Source organism: Limulus polyphemus, unplaced genomic scaffold, assembly GCF_000517525.1.
Source record: "Limulus polyphemus unplaced genomic scaffold, Limulus_polyphemus-2.1.2 Scaffold352, whole genome shotgun sequence".
Lineage (NCBI taxonomy): Eukaryota > Metazoa > Arthropoda > Merostomata > Xiphosura > Limulidae > Limulus > Limulus polyphemus.
This window is the reverse complement of record NW_013665962.1, coordinates 90,235-114,258: the sequence shown is the minus strand read 5'-3', so window position 1 is coordinate 114,258 and position 24,024 is coordinate 90,235. Positions and strand designations below refer to the sequence as shown.

General features: G+C 33.3%; 1 protein-coding gene across 3 annotated transcripts in view; it reads left to right on the top strand.

Annotated features, from left to right (window-relative positions):
* Nucleotides 1-23,633, top strand: part of LOC106457619 (ephrin-B1-like) — a 401,982-nt gene extending 378,349 nt beyond the window's left edge. For all 3 annotated transcript variants that reach the window (XM_022383612.1, XM_022383613.1, XM_022383614.1), the window contains 5 exons: nucleotides 12,582-12,723; nucleotides 16,381-16,549; nucleotides 18,010-18,114; nucleotides 18,821-19,054; nucleotides 19,399-23,633. In XM_022383612.1, the coding sequence (XP_022239320.1) occupies nucleotides 12,582-12,723; nucleotides 16,381-16,549; nucleotides 18,010-18,114; nucleotides 18,821-19,054; nucleotides 19,399-19,544 (796 nt within the window). In that variant the 3' untranslated portion in view covers nucleotides 19,545-23,633. The remainder of the gene's footprint in view (nucleotides 1-12,581; nucleotides 12,724-16,380; nucleotides 16,550-18,009; nucleotides 18,115-18,820; nucleotides 19,055-19,398) is intronic.
* The last annotated feature ends 391 nt before the right edge of the window (nucleotides 23,634-24,024 follow it).

Here is a 24,024-nt window from a genome sequence, read left to right as displayed (position 1 = left end):
AGGGTGCAGCTCATCCCTTCTATAAAGAACAACTTCACCAGCTTTTTTTAAAAAAAAGTATACTATTAAATAGCTTAAGATCTAAAAATATAAAATAATTCCTATTAAGAATGCTCCCCAAATCTAACCAATGTTCAGTGATTCTCATAATATTCCATTTGAACTTGAGCCCTGAACTAATTCATTTTGTTCTTAATACACCTAATATTAGAATAATAGCAAATAAGCTTATTCTCGAATCTTTAATGTTTATTTTTCAATCTGGTGGAGTATTTCTGAAATGTCATTTAATTAGTTATGCGAAAAATCTTATTTTTCCAGTCTCTTCTTTGCCATAGATATCCTATCAATTTGCTTATTCTCAATTTCCCAAACTTCTTCTCCACTATGCAAGTTTAATTTAAACTGTCAGTAGTAAAACTATTTACAGCTTTTGTAAAGATCATTCTACCAAGCCTGCAATAAGTGGAACCTGTTTTTAGCATATACTTCACCCTTAGCTATCTGTTGCTTTAAACACATCAATGATAACTTTAATTTAAGTTTTGATCCTGTTAAGTAGTTCACTGTCGCGTCTAGACTGAATAAACACTCCTGAAATGATGCACAAGCCTATTTCTATCCCTGAACCTATGAAGCAGTTTTAAAACAGCTCTTCCGATTTACAATTTCCTAAATCATTCGCTCGTATATGTATCACAAGAAAAGAATACTCCTTGGAATCAGCAACTAAATTGTCAGTGTGTGCTATAATGTCTCGTACCTGGCAAATACATTATAGTCCTAAACTTTCTATACTTCCAATTATGAATAACTTTATAAGTATTATTAATAATAAAAATATTACACACTATGTAAATCTATTCTTCATTGTAAGCAGCCCAAGACTGAAATCTATTAGAAAATGATATCTGACTGCTAACTGAATCTGCCACTATAGCCCCTAACTTTTGTACTGCTATGGATACTTCTAAATCCAGCATTCTCTTACTTTCTTACAAAGCAACCTTTGTCCAAAATCTATCCAGTTCCTATTCTGTTTCCTTGTTTTCTTCTCCTGATATGTTGTTTTTTTCCCTATAATAGAACAAACGTCCTCAAAGCTATCTCTATCTCATCTATCCTCAAGTCACCAATTTCTGTAAGTAAAGTGTATGGTATCTCTCTGAGCTTGCCTTTCATGGTCTGGTGCCTCGGGTACTTGACTCGTAGTCTACGGATTGAAATCCGTCGCTGAACATACTCGCCCTTTCAGCCGTGAGGACACTATAATATGACAGTTAATCCTATTATTCATCGGTAAATAGTCCTTTCAGCCGTGAGGGCACAATGGTGTGACAGTCAATTCTATTATTCATTGGTAGAGTCCTTTCAGCTGTGAGGGCACTATACTGTGACAGTCATTCCTATTATTTGTTGGTTAAAGAGTCCTTTCAGCTGTAACGGCACTATAATGTGACAGTAAATTCCATTATTCGTTGGAAAAGAGTAGTCCAAGAGTTGGCAGTGGTAGTGTTGACTAAGCTACCTTCCCACTAGTCTATCATTTCAAAATTAGAAACGGCTAGCGCAGGTAGCCCTCGAGTTGTTTTGCAGGAAACTTGACAAACAAACACATTCTCTGAACCTCCTAAAAATTTTAATTGAGCCCGCAATCTTTCAACGTAAAAAATAGCAACATGGGTTTGTTGTGCATTAAGAAAGAACAAGGTACTTTAAAAGGCAGATAATTATGTCTGTAAGCATCTTCCCTAAATGGACAAATGTATACTAATACGAAAAGCTTTAAATGCATATACATATCTTATTATAAGAGCCCCAATGACTCAACGGTAAGTCTATAGACCCATAGCCCATAAAACCGGTTTTCGATACCCGTGATTGTTACAACACAAATACTCCATTTGTATGGCTTTGCGCTTAACCGTACACAAACTTATTATAAGAAAAAAGAATTTATTGACACTATTCCTTTTCTCGATAATATACTGCGTGTTTTCAGTTTTATTTTTTACAAAATTAATACGAGTCTTCGTTTTAAGTTTACCTACAACAATGTTTTTCAAAGTAAAAAGAAGCCCACACTCTTTACGCAATATCTAATTTTTTAAACTTTTGTTAATATAAATATAAAATATAATATAAAATATATCATACTTGTTTATAATGCTTTCAAAGGAGCAAGTTTTCTCAACGTTTTACTGTTTTGATTCCCCTTGATAAAGATGCAAAACCGAAACGTCGAGGAATAAAATTCTTGTTTCATCTAAAATTAAAATTAAAAGTTGTCTACAATTACGCTCGACTCACAATCTGAGGGTCGCGGGTTCGAATCCGCATCCCACCAAACATGCTCGCCCTTTCAGCCGTGGGGGCGTTATAATGTGACGTTCAATCCCACTATTCGTTGGTAAAAGAGTAGCCCAAGAGTTGGCGGTGGGTGGTGATGACTAGCTGCCTTCCCTCTAGTCTTACACTGCTAAATTAGGGGACGGCTAGCGCAGATAGCCCTCGTGTAGCTTTTCGCGAAATTGAAAAAACCAACAACAAAAAAAGAAAAACTTGCATCGAAAAATCAGGGACATTCGAAATGTTAGTATTTCCATACATATTTTAAATATCAAACTAATTTTTAAAGAAGAGATAACGTGTTTTTAGTCGTATCACATCTTCACAAAACTCCATTGTGAATGTAACACCAACAGCGACGTCCCAAATAAGCCTTCACTTTAACTTTTGCAAATTTGTGCTCAAGATAAGTCTGGAATTTCTCATAATTAATTACTTGCGTATAAAGACAGGAATTTCATGGCTTTCAGATCAGTTACGTTTTTTAAATTAATTACACTTGTATATGAAATTTCAAGAAGTTTCTGGTCAGTTAAGTTTGTTGATAGTGAACTGAAATTATCACAGTACTGAAGAGAGTTTGTACTACGGTTTATATTCCTACATGACAAACGGAATGCTTAAATCTATTTTCAGCACAATGTTTTATCTACATTTTATAAAGCATTTTTATTTGATAATCATAACAGTTCCTGGAAAAAAAACTGTTAATTAGGTTTTTAATCACCTTTCAAAATCGAATTACAACTTAATATATATTTTCATGCATATTTACTATGCAAGAGTACAAGGTAAAGCACATCATATTAGAAATCTTATAAACAATTGTAAGTCAGGCATATGAAATGAATAGATAGATAATACACTGCTTTACTAACGAACGTTAAAAACACGACGTTAATCCATTACTACTGACAAAACTACCAGAAGATGGAATTAATTAATTATTTCACCCACGATGGCAACTTTTCTTTTATACAAAAAGTTTATAACAAAAATTGTTTGATTACAACTTATCGGTGTATTTTTTATTAATAGTGTGAATAAGGTTTTTTATGTAAAACACGAGCTTAAGGTTTATTACACTGTTTTTTTTCACTCACCACACAAATACTAAAACCACGAATCCTTATTTGATACAGATATCAACACTACTTAAAACAAGTAATTTTTCTATTGGCAGTTCTACCATTCCCGAAAGCAAATAGGAATTCGCAGATTTTGCTGAGAAAACAAAAACCTTTTCGAAAAGAAAAAAAACTCGTTTTTACAGACAGTGCAAAAGCATTAAAACACGCATTTGTTGCAACCACTTCACAACTTCCGTAGTATTACATTAGACCAGAGACGACTTTCTTGCACCGTTCAAGCTTTGACCGAAGGATCGCATCGTTTACCTTCCCTGCTAATGCTGGTGTAATGGGTTTTCTTACGTGCGTTACAAGACAATATCTAAGAGATTAGTGGCCTGTTATCTAAAAGATAACGTGGCCCATTTAAAATGTGTTGTGTTTGTAAAATAAAATGAATGTGTTAGGTTTGTTTCACAAGAAGAATGTGAAGTTAATGGCTTTCTATGGGTTTTCTTTTTTTCTTGCAACTTCCACTGAGATTAACTGTGGGTTTATCAGTAACGTCAGTATTTAAAACCTGTTTTAAGACCTTTTAAAAATAGGTGTATGTTCAATTATTTCAAGTAAAGGCAATTTTCTGTAACAGTTTTTTTTTGCGCAAAATGATCTAAGAATTTGTTTGTTTTTTCATGTATATAATTTACATCTGTATTTTGTGAAGTGTTTCTGAAACTGTGTCCTTAAACCTCTTCCGTTAAACCTCTAAATTCTTGTTTGTGATGATCAGTTTTCCTTGACAATGTGAGATCGTGTGCTATTTTAAAAATATAAGCCAAATCTGAAGTCATTTGTAGTTAATTGGAAATGTATTTCTTATTTTGAACTTCAATGACACAACAATTTATAACTTTTATTAGACAACACAGTTCGAAGAAAGTAAGTCAGATGATCGTGGACACCTTAGTTAGTTAGTCTTTTTACCATTTGAAGATCATATGGATACGTTTTAACTTTTCAAAATCAGAACATAAAAGTTCAAAAATAAATGTAAAATACGTTTGCTATTGCACTAAAAATACACGTGGTTTGAAAATAAACCCTACAGGATAAAAGAACCCCATCCCTGAAAAAAAGAAGTTATGTTCTTTTAGAGCACTGTAGGTTTTTAAGTAACTAAATATTAAATATATTTCCTCTTTGGTGTTTGACATTTATTACTCTGCATTCTCCACTCCAGCCTCTTTCCTTTCTCATACAACAGTTCTAACATGTTGGTACGACAGATTGTTGAAAACACACCTCCAAATGGTGGTGTTTGACATTTATTACTCTGCATTCTCCACTCCAGCCTCTTTCCTTTCTCATACAACAGTTCTAACATGTTGGTACGACAGATTGTTGAAAACACACCTCCAAATGGCAGGCTATAAAAAAGCAGTTGGTTAGATATGAAGGTAAAGGCAAGTCAGAATCATGGTATAACAATTTACTCTGTGCTGGTATGTCATAATCATGCATAGACTCCGTTGCACACAATAACCAAAATAGGCTCCTTACAATGTATATTTTTTATGTGTAATTCGTATGTTTTTACCAGCAAGTACATGTACAAAATATGGCAACGAAACCCGTTAGTTTTTGAGATTTAACAGCGGATTAAACATCCAGAAATGTTTTAGTACTTGTAAAGTTGAAAGGGTTTTTTGTTTTAATTTATGTAACACTGACCTTATCAGAATATCTGCTGCTGATCTGCTGTTATTGTGCGAGGCATGATTATGAAATTGTTGTAATGAGTATGTGAAGCATTAGTGAAACCCTGGGACCTGAGTTGAAGCCTCAAAGATAGTCTGTATGTTTGATATTTTGGCTCTGGATAAATTAATCCAGACGTTGATCTTGTTGAAACTTTGAAACCAGACACGGATCCTATGGGACACTATCTTGCTGGAACAATACCGACTAAGATACTTTACCATTGCCCATGAAACGTGTTCATTTGAGATATCTTGGATTCTATCTACAGGCAGGTGTTTAGAAGTGTCATTCCTTCACAGATAGATCCCAAGCCCAATGCACACAACGCAGTCCATACAGATAGACCCTGCATAATTCTTCCCAATTGACAGAACTGTCACGATCGAATTGCACATTTGATAATCGCTGTTATGACTATTTCAAGCATTGTGGTATCAAACATTATTGAATAATGTAAAGTTTTCATATCCCAACTTTTCAAAATATCCATATTCATGTCGAGCAAACTGCATAAACCTTAAGGATGATATTATAATAATGATTTCTGGCACTTTTTTTTCAAAGTTCTCTCGCGTGAACCTTTATCGCGCTCCAACAGCACTTTCTTATGACGTGAAGGTTTTTTTATTTAGATGTTGCTCTATCAGCTTCCTGATACAGTGAATGTTAGTGTGCACAGTCAATGACATATAGCCAAGTGTTGTGAATAACACAAACATTTATTTTTCACGCTTCCAACGTAACCATATAATTCACAACATATGGACATCTTGCAACTGTTTTAATATTACTAATTAATTATCAGACATATCTCTGTATTATACCAACTGAATTTCCTTGCAGAGAGTCCTGGTTGAACCATGTCATACGTTTTACGAGTGGGTGAATTATTCTGGTAGAGCAGTGTAAAAATCTAAAAGTAATAGTACTTTATTTGTAACGTTATATAGCTATTTTTAATTTCATATTTTGCCTGTTTGTTTCGTTTAAGCTCAAGCACACAATGGCTGAACCGCCAGAGGGATGGCTTTTGTTTTTAAAACAAACAAATATAAGAACTATTTTTCTCAGTTATGAATAATTAATTTATAAAATACAATTCCTTGTGTCATTTAAACTGTTTAAAACTGTTTCTTGTGACATTTTTATAGCGCCCTAATTAAATATTTAAAATTCTTATACAATATTTGTTTAAATATGCACTGCGTTAGCCTATCGTATTTTACACTTTTAAGAACATGTAGACATTTTATTCTCATTTTATTGCATGATGTTTCTGTTTATTGTTTATTTCGACGTTTATTAAACTCATTCTCTCCTGATTTCAAATTTTGAAATGTTAATAATAATAATAACTTTTTAATTGTAATTTCCAAGTTCTTTTTCAACAGTTTGAATGCAATAATTCAATCGAAATTTTTGTAATTATCTACTTTATGATTGTAAATTGTAACTATTATTTTGGGACTATTTATAATTGATAACACATATTCGCAAACTCATTTAAAGAATCGGTCGCCCCTTCTTAAATGACGCATATTTCACAGTAATCTGAACAACGGTTTATATATGGCTTTTGCTTCTTTGGTTCCGATATCTACTAATATTTTGTACCGAAACTTGCATTTAAAAAACTATCCATGAGGCTTTAGAGAGGATTGCATCAAGCTTTATTTATAATTAGACGAGTAGCGCACGTATACTATTCCTGAACTTAACATGGGATATTAACGAAATAGAAATACAACTACTTTAAAGGTGAATCGCAGCTAATTCTCCCATGTGCAACCAATGCCAAATGGTTTAACTGCTCTAATTTTCAATTTCTAATTCTATCTTCAGTTATGTAACGAGGAATCCTTAAAAAAGGTTTTCTATGGTAACGAAAATTACACAGCTATCGACCTGTGGAAAAAATAAAACAAACAAAAACAAGATTAACTAATATGGCAAACTAGACCCTAGAGGCCCCCCCCCCCTCAACAATCCGTCTATCTAACATGATCGCCATATATATGGTAGTACTTGGCCGCTGATGGAATCATTTATACAGAAACTGGTTGTCACAGAAGCCCCAGCAATCTTCTGCACAGTGAAACTGTCCAAACGATCTGCAATTTGTGAAGCATGTAAAAATATTCTGTGATTCCCTTAGCTTCACGTGGATTATATTAATGCTTTAAAGATCCCCTGCAGCAGAGATGGGACAAAAGTTCAAACTTTCAGTCATTTGTCAATAGATGAGTAAGAGTAGTAAATACTGTTGTCATATCTCTAACGAGTGATTGAGTTTTGACTGCAGGACAGTTTTATTTATAAAGTTCCGAAAATATTGATAGAAACATGGGAAGAGGGAGAGTGAGTCTTCCTTGCGGGGATTTTAGAGGAAGGTTATTGCAAACCCTGACTTCCCTTAGTTTGTTCATAGTGAGGTTTTTTCCTGTGTCTTTCTTTACATATGCCATTTCATTGGAATAATGTTATTCATGTTATTATGAAAAGCTTTGAAAGATCGAGAGCCAGAGTGCTCTTGCATGATTTTGGAAGTATTTCAACATAGAATTTTTACAAGTGAAGTCCAGAACGGCTGTGGCTAGGATAAATAGTCGCTGACAGCGTGTTTCAATAGAGGCATTTTTGCCCACAGGTGACTGACTATAAGCGCCTAGCTTGAGCACTCGTAACGCTAAAACTCTGAGTAAGGTTCCTGTGGTGGCACAGCACAGATAGCCAATTGTGTATCATTGTGCTTAACAACAAACAAAACAAATAAGTGGAATTTTTCTGTTTTAGCATATAAGACCTTTGTAGTTTAAACTATGAAGCTCACTACTTGATAAGTATGTAGATATTTTTGAAATAAAACTTTCTTTTTTCGATTTTTTTTTATATTACTGTAGATACTGATATCCCAGTAGTTATTTATTACAGAATTATTTTTGTGTGCATTTTATCACATACTTGCCAGTAATCTGAATAATATATATTCTGAATCGGATATCAACTATATGTTATTATTTGGATTTTATTTCTCATATTTTGCCCGCAGGTTAAAGGAAATGCAGTGATTATTATTTGCTACCTACAATTTAGTTTGGGAATTTTTTATAAATAAATCGGTACGTAGAGAACCATCAAATGGGGATTCGTAAAAACTTTAGAAACAATTTTACCCGAGGTTCTGGAAATTCAAGGAAATAAATCATGTTATTCTTCCTTGCCATCTGGTTTTCTGTAACAACAAAAAAAAAGAACATTTATTATGCGTATTAGACTTTAAATTCTATTCTATAAGCTTTAAGTTCCATGTTTTTATTTTCTCTTTTTAAGTTGTTCTTTAAGTGACTAAATATGTTGGACACGATATTTTTCTGTAGAAGGGGAAGGCGGTCTGGACTCCTCTCTTCATTCTCCCCAACACCCACTTTCTTTTGTTGCAGAGTGAATTCTTCGAACCCTTAGGTGGAACAATGGATGGAACAGTACAGACAGGCTCAGCATTCAGATAAGCCAGTCTTCCAGAAAACAGCTTATTCTTGCTGTTTCTTCAAAGGCGAAGAAGACTGCGTGTGTCCAATACCCTAAAGCACCAAAATAGAAAGTTAACAATGAATACCAGATCCCCAAACTTCATTTTTCTTAAATGAGATATAACACATTGGTCTCACCTTACTCTATCCCAGACCGTTGGCTTTGGCTCCTTTACTTCTCTTAGAGTGTGGAATCTTGCATTGATCTTGGTTGTTTGCCTGTTGGCCGCAGGGGGGAATCCACGTGTGCAGCGAACCTTTTCTGTTGCAGCTGTTTAGTTCTCACAACTTTGATAAGTCTGACGACATACTGTGGGCCCTTGGGACGTACATATTTCATCTAAAGTGTTTTTTATTCGTTTTTATTTAAATTATTTTGTTGTATAATCGTAATTTTCTAGCAAGTTGTTGTTTCGCAAAGTTCTTGAATTCCAAAACAATTCATTTAAATGCTAAGTAGATCAGACAAAACCTGAGCACTATGCTCTTAATAGATGTAAAAACGTCATCAATGATATTCGACAAAATGCTAACTACATTCAATAATGGAACGTATTGTAATTACGTGAAATAAACACATTTATATTCTCACTGGTCAATTAACGAAAGTCTTGACAATTACTAGGCACACCAATACTATGTAATGAAGAAAAAATATAGGTGCTCTCAGCTGCAATATGACAAATGTGCAAGCTATGCTGTATTAAATAATTAATACAGCTCCCAGACATTTCTATTTGTTGTTACTAGTATTTGGTGCTTAAAAGGTTTAACCTCTATCTTTCACATTTGTCATGCAGAAAGTCAGCTGTAGAGGCCTTTATAACCCTCTATCATCTCATCCCAAGCTCCTCAAAAGGTGTTAAGTTTTTGTGACTCGTTAGTTATTCACACGGACGAGACACCTTTGAATCATAAAACGCTTACTTGCGCAGGCTGGTAGAAATTTATCTTTCTCTCACGCTCGGGTTCTATTACCAGGATGTCGCCTTTTGAAAAGTTTCGAGGTTGAATTCAAACAACCGGAGTCTGCCTAATTAAAATACGAACTTTGCTGAAGACAACGCCACCAAGAGCCACAAGTACGTCGTTTCTATGCACCCTTCTTACCCATCTGTAATAACTGCTGGTTACATATGACAGCTCAGCCAATGATAACCAAGTAGGCCTGGGGCAGAAGCCACCATAAAGATAACAAAGTAGTTGGCTTCTAATGCTCGATACGATACTTCCAATTGAATAAAATTATTACTGCTTATTTTTCTTCCTTTATCCATTTAGTTTAATTGTTATAACAATTTTCTGGAATCGTAAATTTAGATTTGATCTGCACTTGAGGTATGTAAACCATAAACTTATGGAAATTTTGTTAACTTCTATATGCTCCCTTAAATCATGGGATGTAAATCGAAATCATATGATTTCACTGACCTCTACATGATGAACTGCTGCGAAGTATAACTGGCTAGAAACCTTATTATCTATTTCTAAAGCCAACGTTCATTTAAATTTTTAATTTCACCCTAGTTTGTAGAACCTATATAATAGAAAGATGAAACATTCATGTGAGAACATATGCGCTTAATGATGCTTTATCTGAAAGTATAAAGTACATAACTTTGAAGTTAAATTATTTTTTGAGGTGCTCGAAAAGTGGTTACCCTTTCTTAGAGAACTTAAGCACAACTGGTTTTTATAACAATTCACATAGCCATTGTATACACTGTAAAATAAACTTTGGCCAGGTGGGGCCAGCATTTAACGTGCCCAAACTGTGAATGTGTACCGTTGCCTAAAAAAACGTATTCATCAATTTGGAGTCTTGCGTGTGCTGTAGATGAGATCCTAATATTCAGTCAGACAACAGTAGTTAAAGAATTTCCGGTGAATGCTGTTAACTAACTGCGTTCTTGGTCTGTAAGTTTAACATTAGGGACGATTATGTTATGCTCTTGTATAGCTTTGCGTAAAAATGATAAAAGTTAAAAAGCTACAATAACACAACATTATGTATTGTAGCGCTTAGTTGTTTATGTTTTAGAGCAAAGCTACACAATGGGCTGCCTGCTCTCTGTCCATCGCGAGAAATCAAAACAGGGATTTTAGCCTTTTTAAGTCCGGAATCATACCACTGACCAGCGGTCAATATTTAACAAGACTCCATCCGTCCTTGACTATATGCGGTTGTGAAGAATGAATTAATTTTTATTATTAACTTTCTAAGCAACTCTGTTATTCAAAAACCTCATCATTTCTTTTACTGTTTTCAACTTTATTCTATGTGCAATCTTCTAAAATACGCCGTACTGGTATATAATTAGAAAGTATACTCGAGAAATAATTCATCATTGACAAGGTAAACAAAACAACAAAAACAGAAATATCGTCATTGATAAACTAACTACAGGTGACTGCCAGTTTTCCTTAAATATATATATAACATGTTGGTTGTGTTTTAAATCGTCTCCCAGTGGGTCAGCGCTAAGTTTACGGACTTACAACAACGCTATAATCCAGGTTTGATTCTCCGCGGTGAACAGTGCGCAGATAACCCATTGTGAGTACATTGTGCAGCTTTGCGCTAAAAAAAACAACCGAATATTATAGAACTATAAAAAAAAGATGGTCTTCGTTTCTATATTCTAGTTCTGAATATATATACAACGGACCATTCTTGTAATGGATGATAATAATTTCTTATTTTCGTAATCTCTATGGTTATTTCATATTACAATACTTTTCCTAATGGGTTCTACTGAGCTCATTTATATGTGTAATTGTTACATTAGAGCCAGTGAACTGCATTTGTCCAACTGGCTGAGCCTCTGTGGCAATGAAAGCTGTGGAAACATATTTTGTTGTTGGAGCCCCTGTGGCAATGAAAGCTGTGGAAACATTTTGTTGTTGGAGTCTCTGTGGCAATGAAAGCTGTGGAAACATTTTGTTGTTGTTTTCTACTTATCAGAGACAGTTCTGGGTAATGATTCATTAGAATCATTAGATTAGATCATTCATAAGAATCATTAGATTCATCTTTATCTTGCTCATCAGACGATATATTATTTTAACAGATGTATTGAAGCATCAATCACGAATGTTACAGGTTTAAAGCAACTTTTCCTTTGGTATATTTGGCTAAATTGTAGTCAATAACGAATTACTTTTTGCCAGCGCTACACGACTATTTGGTATATTATTTAATGTAAAGAAAGGAATTTACGTTGATAGAATAATTCATGATATGTTTCGAAAGTGTAGAGTGTCCAGACATCATTGTGCTGTGGTAAGTACAGCCTCTGTTACTTAATGAAGAAAGGAATGTACTTTGATAGAATAATTCATGATATGTTTCGAAAGTGTAGAGTGTCCAGACATCATTGTGCTGTGGTAAGTACAGCCTCTGTTACTGGAAATACTGCTAAAAACCAAGAGTCATAAAGAAAAAAAAAACATCGAAACAAAAAAAAATAATGAGACAAATTTTGTTTTAGTGTAAAAACTGCATAAGGGATATCTGCGCTGAGTCAGTCGTACGGTTCGAATCTCGAGTTCTAGCTTTATAAATCACTGGGGGTTATAAAAAGATAAAGAAAATGCAGTTATATCCATCACTATCCATTAAGTAAAGTAGTCGCATTTAAGGTAAACAGGTAAATCAATAGTTACGTCTATGGAAAACTACAGCAGAGACAAGATTAACGGTTAAAATAAAATACCAAAGATAATGTTAGATTATAATAAAGTTCAGGTGCTAGACGATAAATATTAAAATGTAAGTTTGGTAGATATCTTAAATCGTCATACACCAAGAGAAATGTTCAGCTGTCGTTTTTATAGAAAATTGTTTACGCTTTTCTTTATTATTCTTCAGCTTCCGGATAGATAATACAGACCACATTATTGACGTCAACAAGGGAAATATACCTTTTGAATACGACCAGGTCAACATTATTTGTCCAGTCTATACTTCAGGGACCCGAGAAGAAGATGTGGAAAGATATATAATATATAATGTGAGTTATTATCTAGTACTTTGGATATGGTTGTATTGTTTTTGATTTTACTCTAAATCCCAGTTCAACTAAAATATTACCACACTTTATCACAAGTATGATTTAGAAAGGATTTTCGACCTTTATGCAAAGTTGCATATAAACTATATTTCTATCTCTGTTGTCATATCTTAAGATATTCCATGATTTACTATGTTGTTGAAACAATAAAAACGGTTTTAAAACAGACACAAGTCAGCGTTTATAGATAAGCATTTTTCTTTATTAAAAGTAGAGCTTGTTTTAAGGAGGTAAGAAAAGCCTTATCAAGTGGAGACAGAAATACATAAATTTTGATTATTGTAATTCATTATGCCGACATAATAAGATAACGTGAAACTTTTTCTTTCTTTTTATTTATTTTCCAGTAAGCTTTAGTCAAACCTGTTACGACAGTTGATTAGTAGGCACAATGTTTAGAAGATAGAATCAGATAAATATGATAGGGAACACTAACCGGTCTTCTAGCAATTTCATGCTTTTGTTTTGTTTTTTATTTGTTTATATCTTAGCTGCTTTAGGATCGATTCTTTGCGCTTTTAGCAGTATTATAAATATGTACATGTGTGTTAATTCTGTTTCCATTTCTACACGTACAAGCTAACTCCCAAAAGTTATTTAATTATCAAAGGGCATCCATTAACCTCGTGCATTCCGACAGAAAGGAAATGGACTTGTTTTTGTTTTATATCTTCGTACTACGATGACATAAAGAAAATTGGATTAAATTTGGTATTTTGCTTATTTTAATTGATCATTTATAATGAAGACACTTGAATTCTTTTGATAGTTATGTTGAGTTGTGAATCTCTAGTTTAATTGAACAGATAGCGTTATAACTTGTGGTGTAATTATTGTTTAATTTTCAGATTAAAGCGTAAATTGTGAAATTTACTTTATGAAAGGTGATAATAAAAGTATTTTGATTTGCTAAACATCCATAAATTGAATTATTAAATTATTTTATTTACTTTTTCTTTACCTTATCCTACTAATAAAAACTCACTTTTCACTCGGTAATAAATTTATATTTTATGAAAGATAATACTAAAACATCTATTTCCATAAATAATTATTTCCCAGAAAAATATTTTATGTGTGAATCGGCACAACCTAATCGTTTAAGAAGAATTGAGTGATATGATATCAAGATAAGTTAGCGAATAATTTCATTAATGTAGCCCCCCAGTGGCACAGCGGTATGTCTGCGGACTTACAACGCTAGAATCCGGGTTTCGATACCCGTGGTGGGCAGAGCACAGATAGCCCATTGTGTAGCTTTGTGCTTAATTACAAACAAAAAACAATCATTAATGTATTTTTCCACTTGCCTAATTCAGCTTTTCATTTAAAAGTCTGTATTAGCGTTTCAACTTAATTTTTGTTTGTATAGTTTGTTCATCAGGCTGACCGGAGTACAAGACGGTCTTGACTAATACTTAGATTAGAAAATGTATTGAAACTATTCGTATACATTCAAACACTTAATTACTCTTTAATGTCCTTTTATAAATTTCAGTATTTTTATTGTTTTATTTTTAGAGTAAATTGCATAATGAATTATCTGATCTCTACTGCAGGGACCAAGTCCCGAATTTCAGCATTATAAGCCTCGGAGCTCAATACTAAGCCATCGAGGGACATCTTTTCATGTGCTTATAAATGCTTCATGCTTTTTTTATTATATTTTTATTGATTATTGTCAGCAGGACATACAGTACACATACTATATGCTACGTGCTCATATTCACTCTTTTAGTCCTTACAATCCATACAGACACATCACTTTGAGGTCCTGCACGTGTTTCATGAAGATTAACACAATTTTCTGTCAATTCGTTGTTTGTTACTCATTCGGGCCGTAGTATCCCACCTATTCTATTGAAGCATTTCGATGTAAACGTCATAACTTATTAAAATAATGTTGTTGTTTTTTTACGAGTTCCCCTAGTGTTATTTTTGCAAAATATTCGAGCGATATAAAATAGAATCTCAATATGTGTTATATAAAAAGGTAATACCACTTGGGGGGTAAGTAAGGTAAACTTTACCTACTGAGGTTGGCATTCCAGACCCCTTTGTAGTAGTAAAGCACTAATTAGTAGCACAATAGACAAATTATAAAATCCCAACCAAGTTATCTAAACTAAACTGGTATAACTCCCAAACACCACCTGTTAAGTCCACTGCTACCACTATTCTTCAGACTTTACACAAGCCTTTACATGCGATAAGGCGTCCATCCGCATAAAAATAGTGCCAAGTTGTTTAAATGACCTTATTAAAACATAATACTTACTGGAACCATCAGTAAAATCTCCTTAATGTTTACTTAATGTATATTTATTTAATACGTTCTTATATTTATCGCAGAATATTTTAATAATTTTATTCAGTTTCTTTATTAAATCCATTGAATATCATTTTTTCATTAATATTTCCACATTGATAATGAAATATTGTAATTTATTACAGATTTTACAAAATCTGAATAATAGTGAAGTTGTAATACTTATAACAGAAGAGTATGGCATATTAGTAATAAAAGAGGGTAGGCCACATATTGGAAAAGAAAAATATTTTCTTTTATCCAAAACATTTAGATTGATATCATTATCAATTATTTTAATTTCAATATCTAAATAATGTGCCTCTGTATTAGAAATTGAAGTATTTTCAATTTCTAATTCTACCAGATAAATAGTGCGAATAAAATTATTTATCTCGGGATTATTTATACTAATTAAATCATCTATGTACCTGTAAGTTAACGCAGAATTGTCCAGGTTTATACAATATTCAATAAACCTATTCTCAAACAAAAAAAGTGTAGATTTACAATACAAGTAGAATAGTTAGCTCCCATTAAAACTCCTATTACTTGTTTAAATACCTGGTTATTGAAAACAAAAACAAAAAAAAACACACAATGAGACTGGCGAATGGAGGTTAAGATTGATAGACGGTGTATCTCCACTGCAATGTGGGTCCTACTTCCGCAGTCACCTCCAAAACCCAGGGCACATTTTATATCCCATATTATAGCTTGTAACCTGGGAATCCTCTTGATTTTTGTAGCGTCTTTGATTTGATTTTTGTTTGGGCTTGTTTTTGTTCATTTGGATGTCATTTATCACAGGTTTGGATCTGCTGTTTTTAATGCAGTTCTTTCTTTTGATTTTGTATTGCTTGACTGTTTGAGTATTGATTTTCTATATATATTAGGGATGCACGGGTACCAGGCCGGGTACTGGGTTACCCGATAAAATTCGGCTCCGGCTGAGTGTCGAAGTTAGGTATCTAAGCTCTAATCGTTGGGGCTAGGCACTGAAAGTTGAAGTAAAACTTGAATGTTCTGTTGGTGATTATTCGGTTAAATTTATAAAAGTTAATTTTATTTTTGTGTTTAATTTTTGTGTATGTTTTTTTTTTGAGGGGAAGGAAAGGGGAGAACCCGGCCCCGGCCGAAATTTAGTGACCGAGTACTCGGTATTCGGCCAAATTTTACTACCCGTGCATCCCTAACATCTATACATATGTTACTTTGTTAGAGGAAACGAAGAACAAACTACCTTGTTGATAGGACTAATCTTTCTATGTTACCCATATCTGTTACAGGTTTCCAAGGAAGAATACGATTCCTGTCGGATCAATAATCCCAATGCCCGAGTTATAGCCGTCTGTGATAAGCCACATCTACATATGTACTTCACTATTACTTTCCGTTCGTTTACCCCTCAACCGGGAGGACTGGAATTTAAACCTGGTCAAGATTATTATTTTATATGTGAGTGTGTGCTGACATTATTACATGTATTTCTCTCCGTCTGGATTTTTTGTGAAACCGTACAATGTTTTATCATTGAACATTGGAACTCGAATGAGAGCTTTTGTTCCTTCAAACATATAATCATCACAAACATTAAATTCACAGGTATTTTTGTTACTTTTAGTGTGTCTGCGGACTTGCACCGCTAGAAACCGGGTTTCGATACCCGTGGTGGGCAGAACACAAATATCCCATTGTGTAGCTTTGTGCTTAATTACAAACAAAAAAATATACATTTAGTAAAACCACCACTTTGACTAAAGAGCTCTCATGAAAAACGTATTTCCATAAAATATTGTCAACTGAGCTTGTATATGAAGAGATGTGAAATAAATGAACCCGAGTAAAATTATCAAAATCTTGAGAAACGGCGTCTTCGTTTATGAATGCGAAAGTGAAACGAATATATGTTCTAGACCTAACAATTTGATCTGTGTTTGTAAGAACATTGGTGTGATAAAAGAAAGCACGTGATGGATGCTAACAAAAGACAATAAGGTTTTAAAATTTCTGCCTTACAGAAATCTTTGACATTGATAGATTATTCAGCATTACAATCTTAGTGCTTAAGTAATGGATGAGCACGTGTCTTTCCTCTTACTGATATGATTACCAATAAAAATAAAATATCGTTAAAACTTTCATGCAAGTCAGAGTGTGTCATTAGCGCAAACGGTTTTCTTTTAAAGGACACTTAGTGTCCCAACTCATCCACTTCCACTAGCACGATTTAAGATGAACATTTAATTCGTTCTGTTTACTAACATGTTTTATGAATACTATAGCAACAGAAAAATGACAGGTCAAATGTACTTTCAAAAACATTCCTGAATTGATACATTTGTAATGTAAACATTCTTGTATTATGTTACTTTTACATTTGTAGTTTAGACATTCTTGAATTATGTTAGTTTTACATTTGTAATGTAAATATTCTTGAATTATGTTAGTTTCACATTTGTAATTTAGACATTCCTGAATTATACCAGTGCTACATTTGTAACTTAAACTTTCCTCAATTGGTACATTTGTAAATGTAAACATTTTTTAATTATACTAATGTCACGTTTGTAATCTAAACATTCTTCAGTTATGTTAGAGTTACATTGTCATTTATACATACTGAATTATACACAGAATTTAAATATTTCTCAATTATACTAGTGTTGTATTTGTAAGGTAAACATTCCCGAATGATATTACTGTTATATCTGTAATTATTTTAACCTTTGATTTTAGAAGTATTGAAACTACTTGAAAATGTTAAGTAACACCAACTTGTTCTTTTGTTTTTTCACTTCATTTTCTTAAGTTTTGATGTTTTGATGCGCATTCAAGATTTTCTCCGTTTAAATCATATTGATCTGTATACGTGACATTTAATGAATTATTTTAACATGACTTGATGTTTCGTTTAGCAACATCCGGTGGAGGAATTGATCGACTTCACCAGCGCATGGGTGGACGCTGTGCCACTCATAACATGAAGATTATCTTCAAAGTCTGTTGCGATCCTTCTAAACGTAAGTAGTTCAGTAAAGGTTACTTTGAATCAAAATAGATAACGTTGGGAACCTGTATTTTTATACTAAATCTTATTTACTGATCATTCTTTATTTCTTTTTACTTACACAAAGTAATGCAAAAGTCGCGCACCACCAGGTTTGTTTTTAAATCTTGCCCTTAAAGCTGTTCGAAGGTCACTTTATTCAGACCAAGGAGTTTTACGCCAATAATAACTCAGTTTAAGATCCCTCACAAGTTCACTTTTACACGTTCTTACAAAGTTATTCATATTCCAACCAATAAAACAAAAAAGGGGACAGTTCAAGATTCCTCACAAGTTCACTTCTACACGTTCTTACAAAGTTATTCATATCCCATCCAATAAAACAAAAAGGGGACAGTTCAAGATCCCTCACAAATTCACTTCTACATGTCCTTTGACAGTTATTCATATCCCATCCAATAAAACAAAAAGGGGACAGTTCAAGATCCCTCACAAATTCACTTCTACATGTCCCTTGACAGTTATTCATATCCTAACCGATTACTAAAATAAAACAAAAAAGGGGAAACCAATGAAATACAAACATGACCTAGAAAAAATTATAAAGGGCGGGCCTTCAAAATATCATAATTTGCGCGCGACTTTTGCACCACTCTGTTTGTATGGAGTACATTAAACTTTAACTGTCATATTAAAAAAACAATTCATATCTCTCATAGCGAGCACCACCTCCACCAGTTCTACAGTGTCTAGTGTGACCTTGCCTATCGGTAAGCCCGCGATTCCTTTCTCTACCACTTCTACAACCACTTCCACCACAGCGTCAACTTCCATCGATTCAGACGCCATCTTTCGGTGGTTCCGCCCAAATGTCCCCTCAAAACCACCAACCATCAAAACGTTTGAAGTGCCAACTAAAGGGGACAAGAACAATTCAATCCCCAAGAAAAAAGGTAAGAACGAACTTACCCGCGCTAAATAAAAAAATAAAATTCAAAACATCTGATTAGAAGAGTTTTCTCTGTTTTTTCCTTTATTTTTATATATTAGCCACACGTAATATATATGTATATATCTTTATGTACGCATTATTATACATATTTTTCAGTCTACCTAATATGCTGTTTAATAAAAGTTTCCTTTCTTGTTCTAATTGCGATATCAGAGTTAAGTATTCACTGCAGTAAACTAGTAAATAATAGTAAATAAAATAGCAAAAAATATTTTAGTAAGGAAACATTAAAATTAAGTGATTGTTGCAATAATATTCATGAAGTTATTTTTATTTGTATTTCAGAAGACAAAGATAAGCTGCCTAATCAGACACGGACCAAAATTCAAGAACTGGTCAACAACAGAGCGCCCTACTTTCGTATGGGCCACGTGACTTCGACTGTGGTATCGCTAGTATCGTTGTTCTTAGTAGCCCTTCAAACAAGGTGAACTAAGCAGGTTAAGGACAACCATACTCTAAAACTTTTCAGTCCTTCGCTGTGTACAGCTGTACCATAGTGCCCTGTAACATAGACATTTTAAAAATATGGCTTCGAAAGCGATGCCAGTAGATATCTGGTCAGTGGACAAGTCAAGTCCTTTGAAAGGAGACTGTTTCTATTATGCTAAATATTAGAGTTAGCAATGAATTTACTAGCTGGATGTACTATTCTGTCAGCGGAAAAACTTATTAGGCCTACAGTGATACAGAAGTACCGAACAAGCTTTAAACAACAGAATCTAATATCATTGACAGCTTAATTAATGGAACCACAGGTTTTCGATCAAATCTATGTTTTTCACAACGTAGGAGTTATCAGCACATTTTTAATGGCTCTACAGTGGTGTAGGAGGAGGAGGGAGAAAGTCATTGTGTTTCAAACCACATTGATATTTCTAAGCAGAACACACCCACAAATCATTGTTCAGGAACAAAAACTGGTTGCCTTGTTCAGTATCTATAACGCGGTTCTTCAAAGGGGATCAATTGATCATGAACAGTCACTTTGAGTGAATAAGTAGTTATATTTCCATGCTGTATCACTAGAGTAACTTACATGACTCAAGGAGCGCAAGTTTGTTGTGTGTCAGATTCTATATAAATGAATATATACATTCAATTCAGTAGCTGTAACTTGAATCGGCACCAACACTGTATAGTGTTGGTAACGATCCAGGTTACAGTACGTTACTGAGTAAATACCAAAACAATGTAATCCATTGCATGTTAGCCTTAATTTGCTCAATGCCTCCTTCGATGATGTAGAAACAATTTTCGTTAGATGTGATAGACACATCTTTTCAGAGAAGTCGACAACATAACACGAAACAATTCATTAAAGTAGAATAATACAAAGGATCAGCTTAATTATCTAGAATGATAAATTATTTTATTCAGTAGACTAAAAACATTTTTGGGCCCTGGTGTTTCAATTATTGTTGGTTAATGATTGACTTTTATTTTATCTTTACAAACTGCTAGTAATAAGAATAAATCATAAAATGTAACAAATTTCAACTTACAGTAAGCCTGTTAAATTCAATGTTCACCTTTCTGGATTACAAGTTAAAATCCGGTATGTTATTTTTTCTTGTACATTCTGGCCGTTTCGGTCGTCCCTAACTTTATATCAAATGAAACAGTAAAGCTCGTGTTTATGTTAATTAACATTTGAAGAACAAAAGATCTGTCAAGCAGAAAACTGATATTGTTATGAAGGTTTATTGTGCCAAATAGAGTCATTACTGTCTAGTGCACAGTGCCTTAAAAAGTGTAGCGAGCTTGTTTCAGGCAATTTCTAGCGTAATCGATCATCGCAATGTTCTTGAATAAAACTTTCTGGCAAACAAAAACGGTCTTGAAGAAATTTTATCAAACGGGAATGCCAGCATATTTAGTCTGTTTTTGATAAACAATTAGCTTCGTTTCTTCTTCTCTAAAATGTTTTAAAAACAACAACAGTTAGTAAGGATAATTTACACAAAACGTTTATAGTTCGGTCATTACATATGTAGTTGTTTTTGCCGAAGCGCTCGTTTCCTTACAAGTAATTCGTTAAAATGATCTTTGTTTTTGCCGACTTTTTCGCTACTGAAACATGAAAACTTTGAAATATTGTGTAAGTCTTCAGCGATTTCATCTGTATCGGAAAATACACATTCATTGATAGATCAGTTTTATTAAATGAAAATAATTAGAGTATTTTATAAAATAGGAAGCGTAGTTGGTTAATGGCTACAAGTTATGAATAATTACTACCAAATGTGTTCCAATTAGTTGAAAGTATGTTGTAACAGTATTCCTGTCGAACCACACTGTTTTTACATAAAATCTTTTACTTTCTTACAAAGTAAATGTGCAAAATATAATTGAGTAAATACGTAGGTTAACTGTATGATACTAAAACTTGAAGCAATTTTATTTGAGTGTTGGAAATTAATCACTGATACACATGTGATTTAGATTGATTGAAAATAAAATTAAATAATTATGGATCTATATAGCTTTTTGTTAGAGACTGCTATAGAAATTAAAGTGATAACGTAGTAGAGATATTTATGATATAAGGTAATAGCCAGAAGTTTGAACATACGCTACCAAGATTTAACAACTAACATGTAAAGGAGTATAAATACAATGTGCTGTAATGATTTATAGTTATTCAATATATCACGAAGCTTAAACTGATGTTTTAACACTTTTTTTTTACTTGTTTATATTTAAGTTATTATAAAGTCAACATTCCGATTCTGGAATCATAACAGTTGAGCGTAATATATTAACTTCGCGATTGAGTGTAATATGTTACATTCGACTTAGCCTATTCGTATTTAGTTGGACGAATATGTAATTACAGGATCATTTATTACTTCAAGCCTCAGTTAAGTAGTGCGAACGTTGTTCTGACTTTTTAATCTTTGATAGAAAAGGTTTACTTTCTGTGGATGTGATTCACGATTAAGGAAGCAAAGAATAAGAATAATGGTCTGGCACACCTTTGATGTATTTTATTTGTCACTGATAACATCAAAACAACCCTGATGTAGTTACTTCTCGATGTGCATGGGACCATTGACATCACCTACATTCACACAAAGAACGTGGTAAATAACAATAAAACGGTTTATTCTCTTCTTTAATTCCTTTCTGCTACATTTCTTTTCAATTGAAAGAATATATTACGTCTTACCATTAAGTCGATCATATTAGAAAAATTTCAACTATTTTTTTTTATTTACTCTTATGATGGGTCAAGTATTTTGGAAACATTATTTTCGGCTTTTCGTAATTATCAGAAGCATTTTTTTTAATCAGCATCATGTTGAGTAGGTGAATTGATCGTGCCCCAAAAATAAATAAATAAAAAGAATTACAAATATATTATTCTCTGTAAAATGTTAGATACGTTTATTCGAAAACTATGTTGACGTAGGAAAAACCAAAATAAAATCACTTTTTTTTAACACTGTATTACGTATTGTTGTGGGAGAGGTTCTAACATTACCAAGAATGTTCAGTTCAGCCTAATTAAATGTGTTAAAGTACGTTTGTTAATTTTCAACGTCAGCTTGGAAAAATAAAATTAAAATATGCTTGTAGTTTGTAAAAATGTGAAAGTGTATAGTTGTTTTGTATATTTAACTGTAGACGTTTATTTTGTAGCTTTTGAAGTGTGTAAAGCTATTAGGTGTTGATAAATAAGGATCACTGCTGCTATTATACACGTACTTCGCGATGGTTTATGGAAATATAACCAGAAATTTAATGGATATTTTGGAGGGATTTCAAAAGCTGTGTTGTAATACATTTGTGGAAATAATCTATTTATTACTTGAATCCGAAAATGTATGTGTTCTACAGAAGTGGCACAGCTGTATAGTTAAGAGTAAAGATAGAAGTTGTGTTCTACAGAAGTGGCACAGCTGTATAGTTAAGAGTAAAGATAGGAGTTGTGTTCTACAGAAGTGGCACAGCTGTATAGTTAAGAGTAAAGATAGGAGTTGTGTTCTACAGAAGTGGCACAGCTGTATAGTTAAGAGTAAAGATAGGAGTGTTTCCTGAAATACTTTTCATTTTATTTTTATATTTCCAACACAGTGGTTTATTTTTTCAGTTGTTCTCAAAATCCAGACAAAGCAGTTTATTTTTTGTTTTCTATAAAGGTTGCGTGATTCTTATGATATAACGTTTGTACAGTTTTCTATCATAATTTTTATTTTTTTTGTAACTAATTAGTATAACTCCGTATTTTCTTCCACTAAATTGAAATAAGTGCTACAAAACGCATGGCAAGTATCCTCTTTGTTTTCCAAACGTAACGGTGTTTTCTACGACAGTTAAGACAGGTAATTCCTCCTCGGACGAGATATGTGAAGGTGGTATTTTCATTAACCTCGGCCATTAAATAATGTTTTGACATAGCTAAATTGTTTCATCTAGCTTCTCGTTTGTCTCAACTGGTGTTAGTTCAGTTCTGTTAAACTATGGGTTTTGTACGTCTTTGATAGCATCAAATAAAGCGTAATATTTAGCGCAAATTTATTGTTTTTAGTTATTTTGTCTCCAATTGAACACATCAAACCAAACCACAAGATGAAGCTCTTTCCAAACCAAGATGATTCTTTTAAGTTGGTTAAATGTCGGAGTGTATGGTTATGCCTAAACCTTGGGGTCCCTGGCATAGTCGTTTATCCTGTGTGTCACAAAAGGTGCCGTTCAGGTTAAAAATACCAATTACTATGTGTCACACATAATAAACAATGGATATCAAAAAGTAACCTTAAACCAATTTAAAGGAACATATCTACTCGTAAACATAGTCTATATTTCTCACTTGACACACCAGTTTTTTTATTAACCAATTTAATGTCCGAAGAAAGTGAAATTTGAATTAGCAACCTCGTCATTTTTTCAAATTTTTGTCGTAGA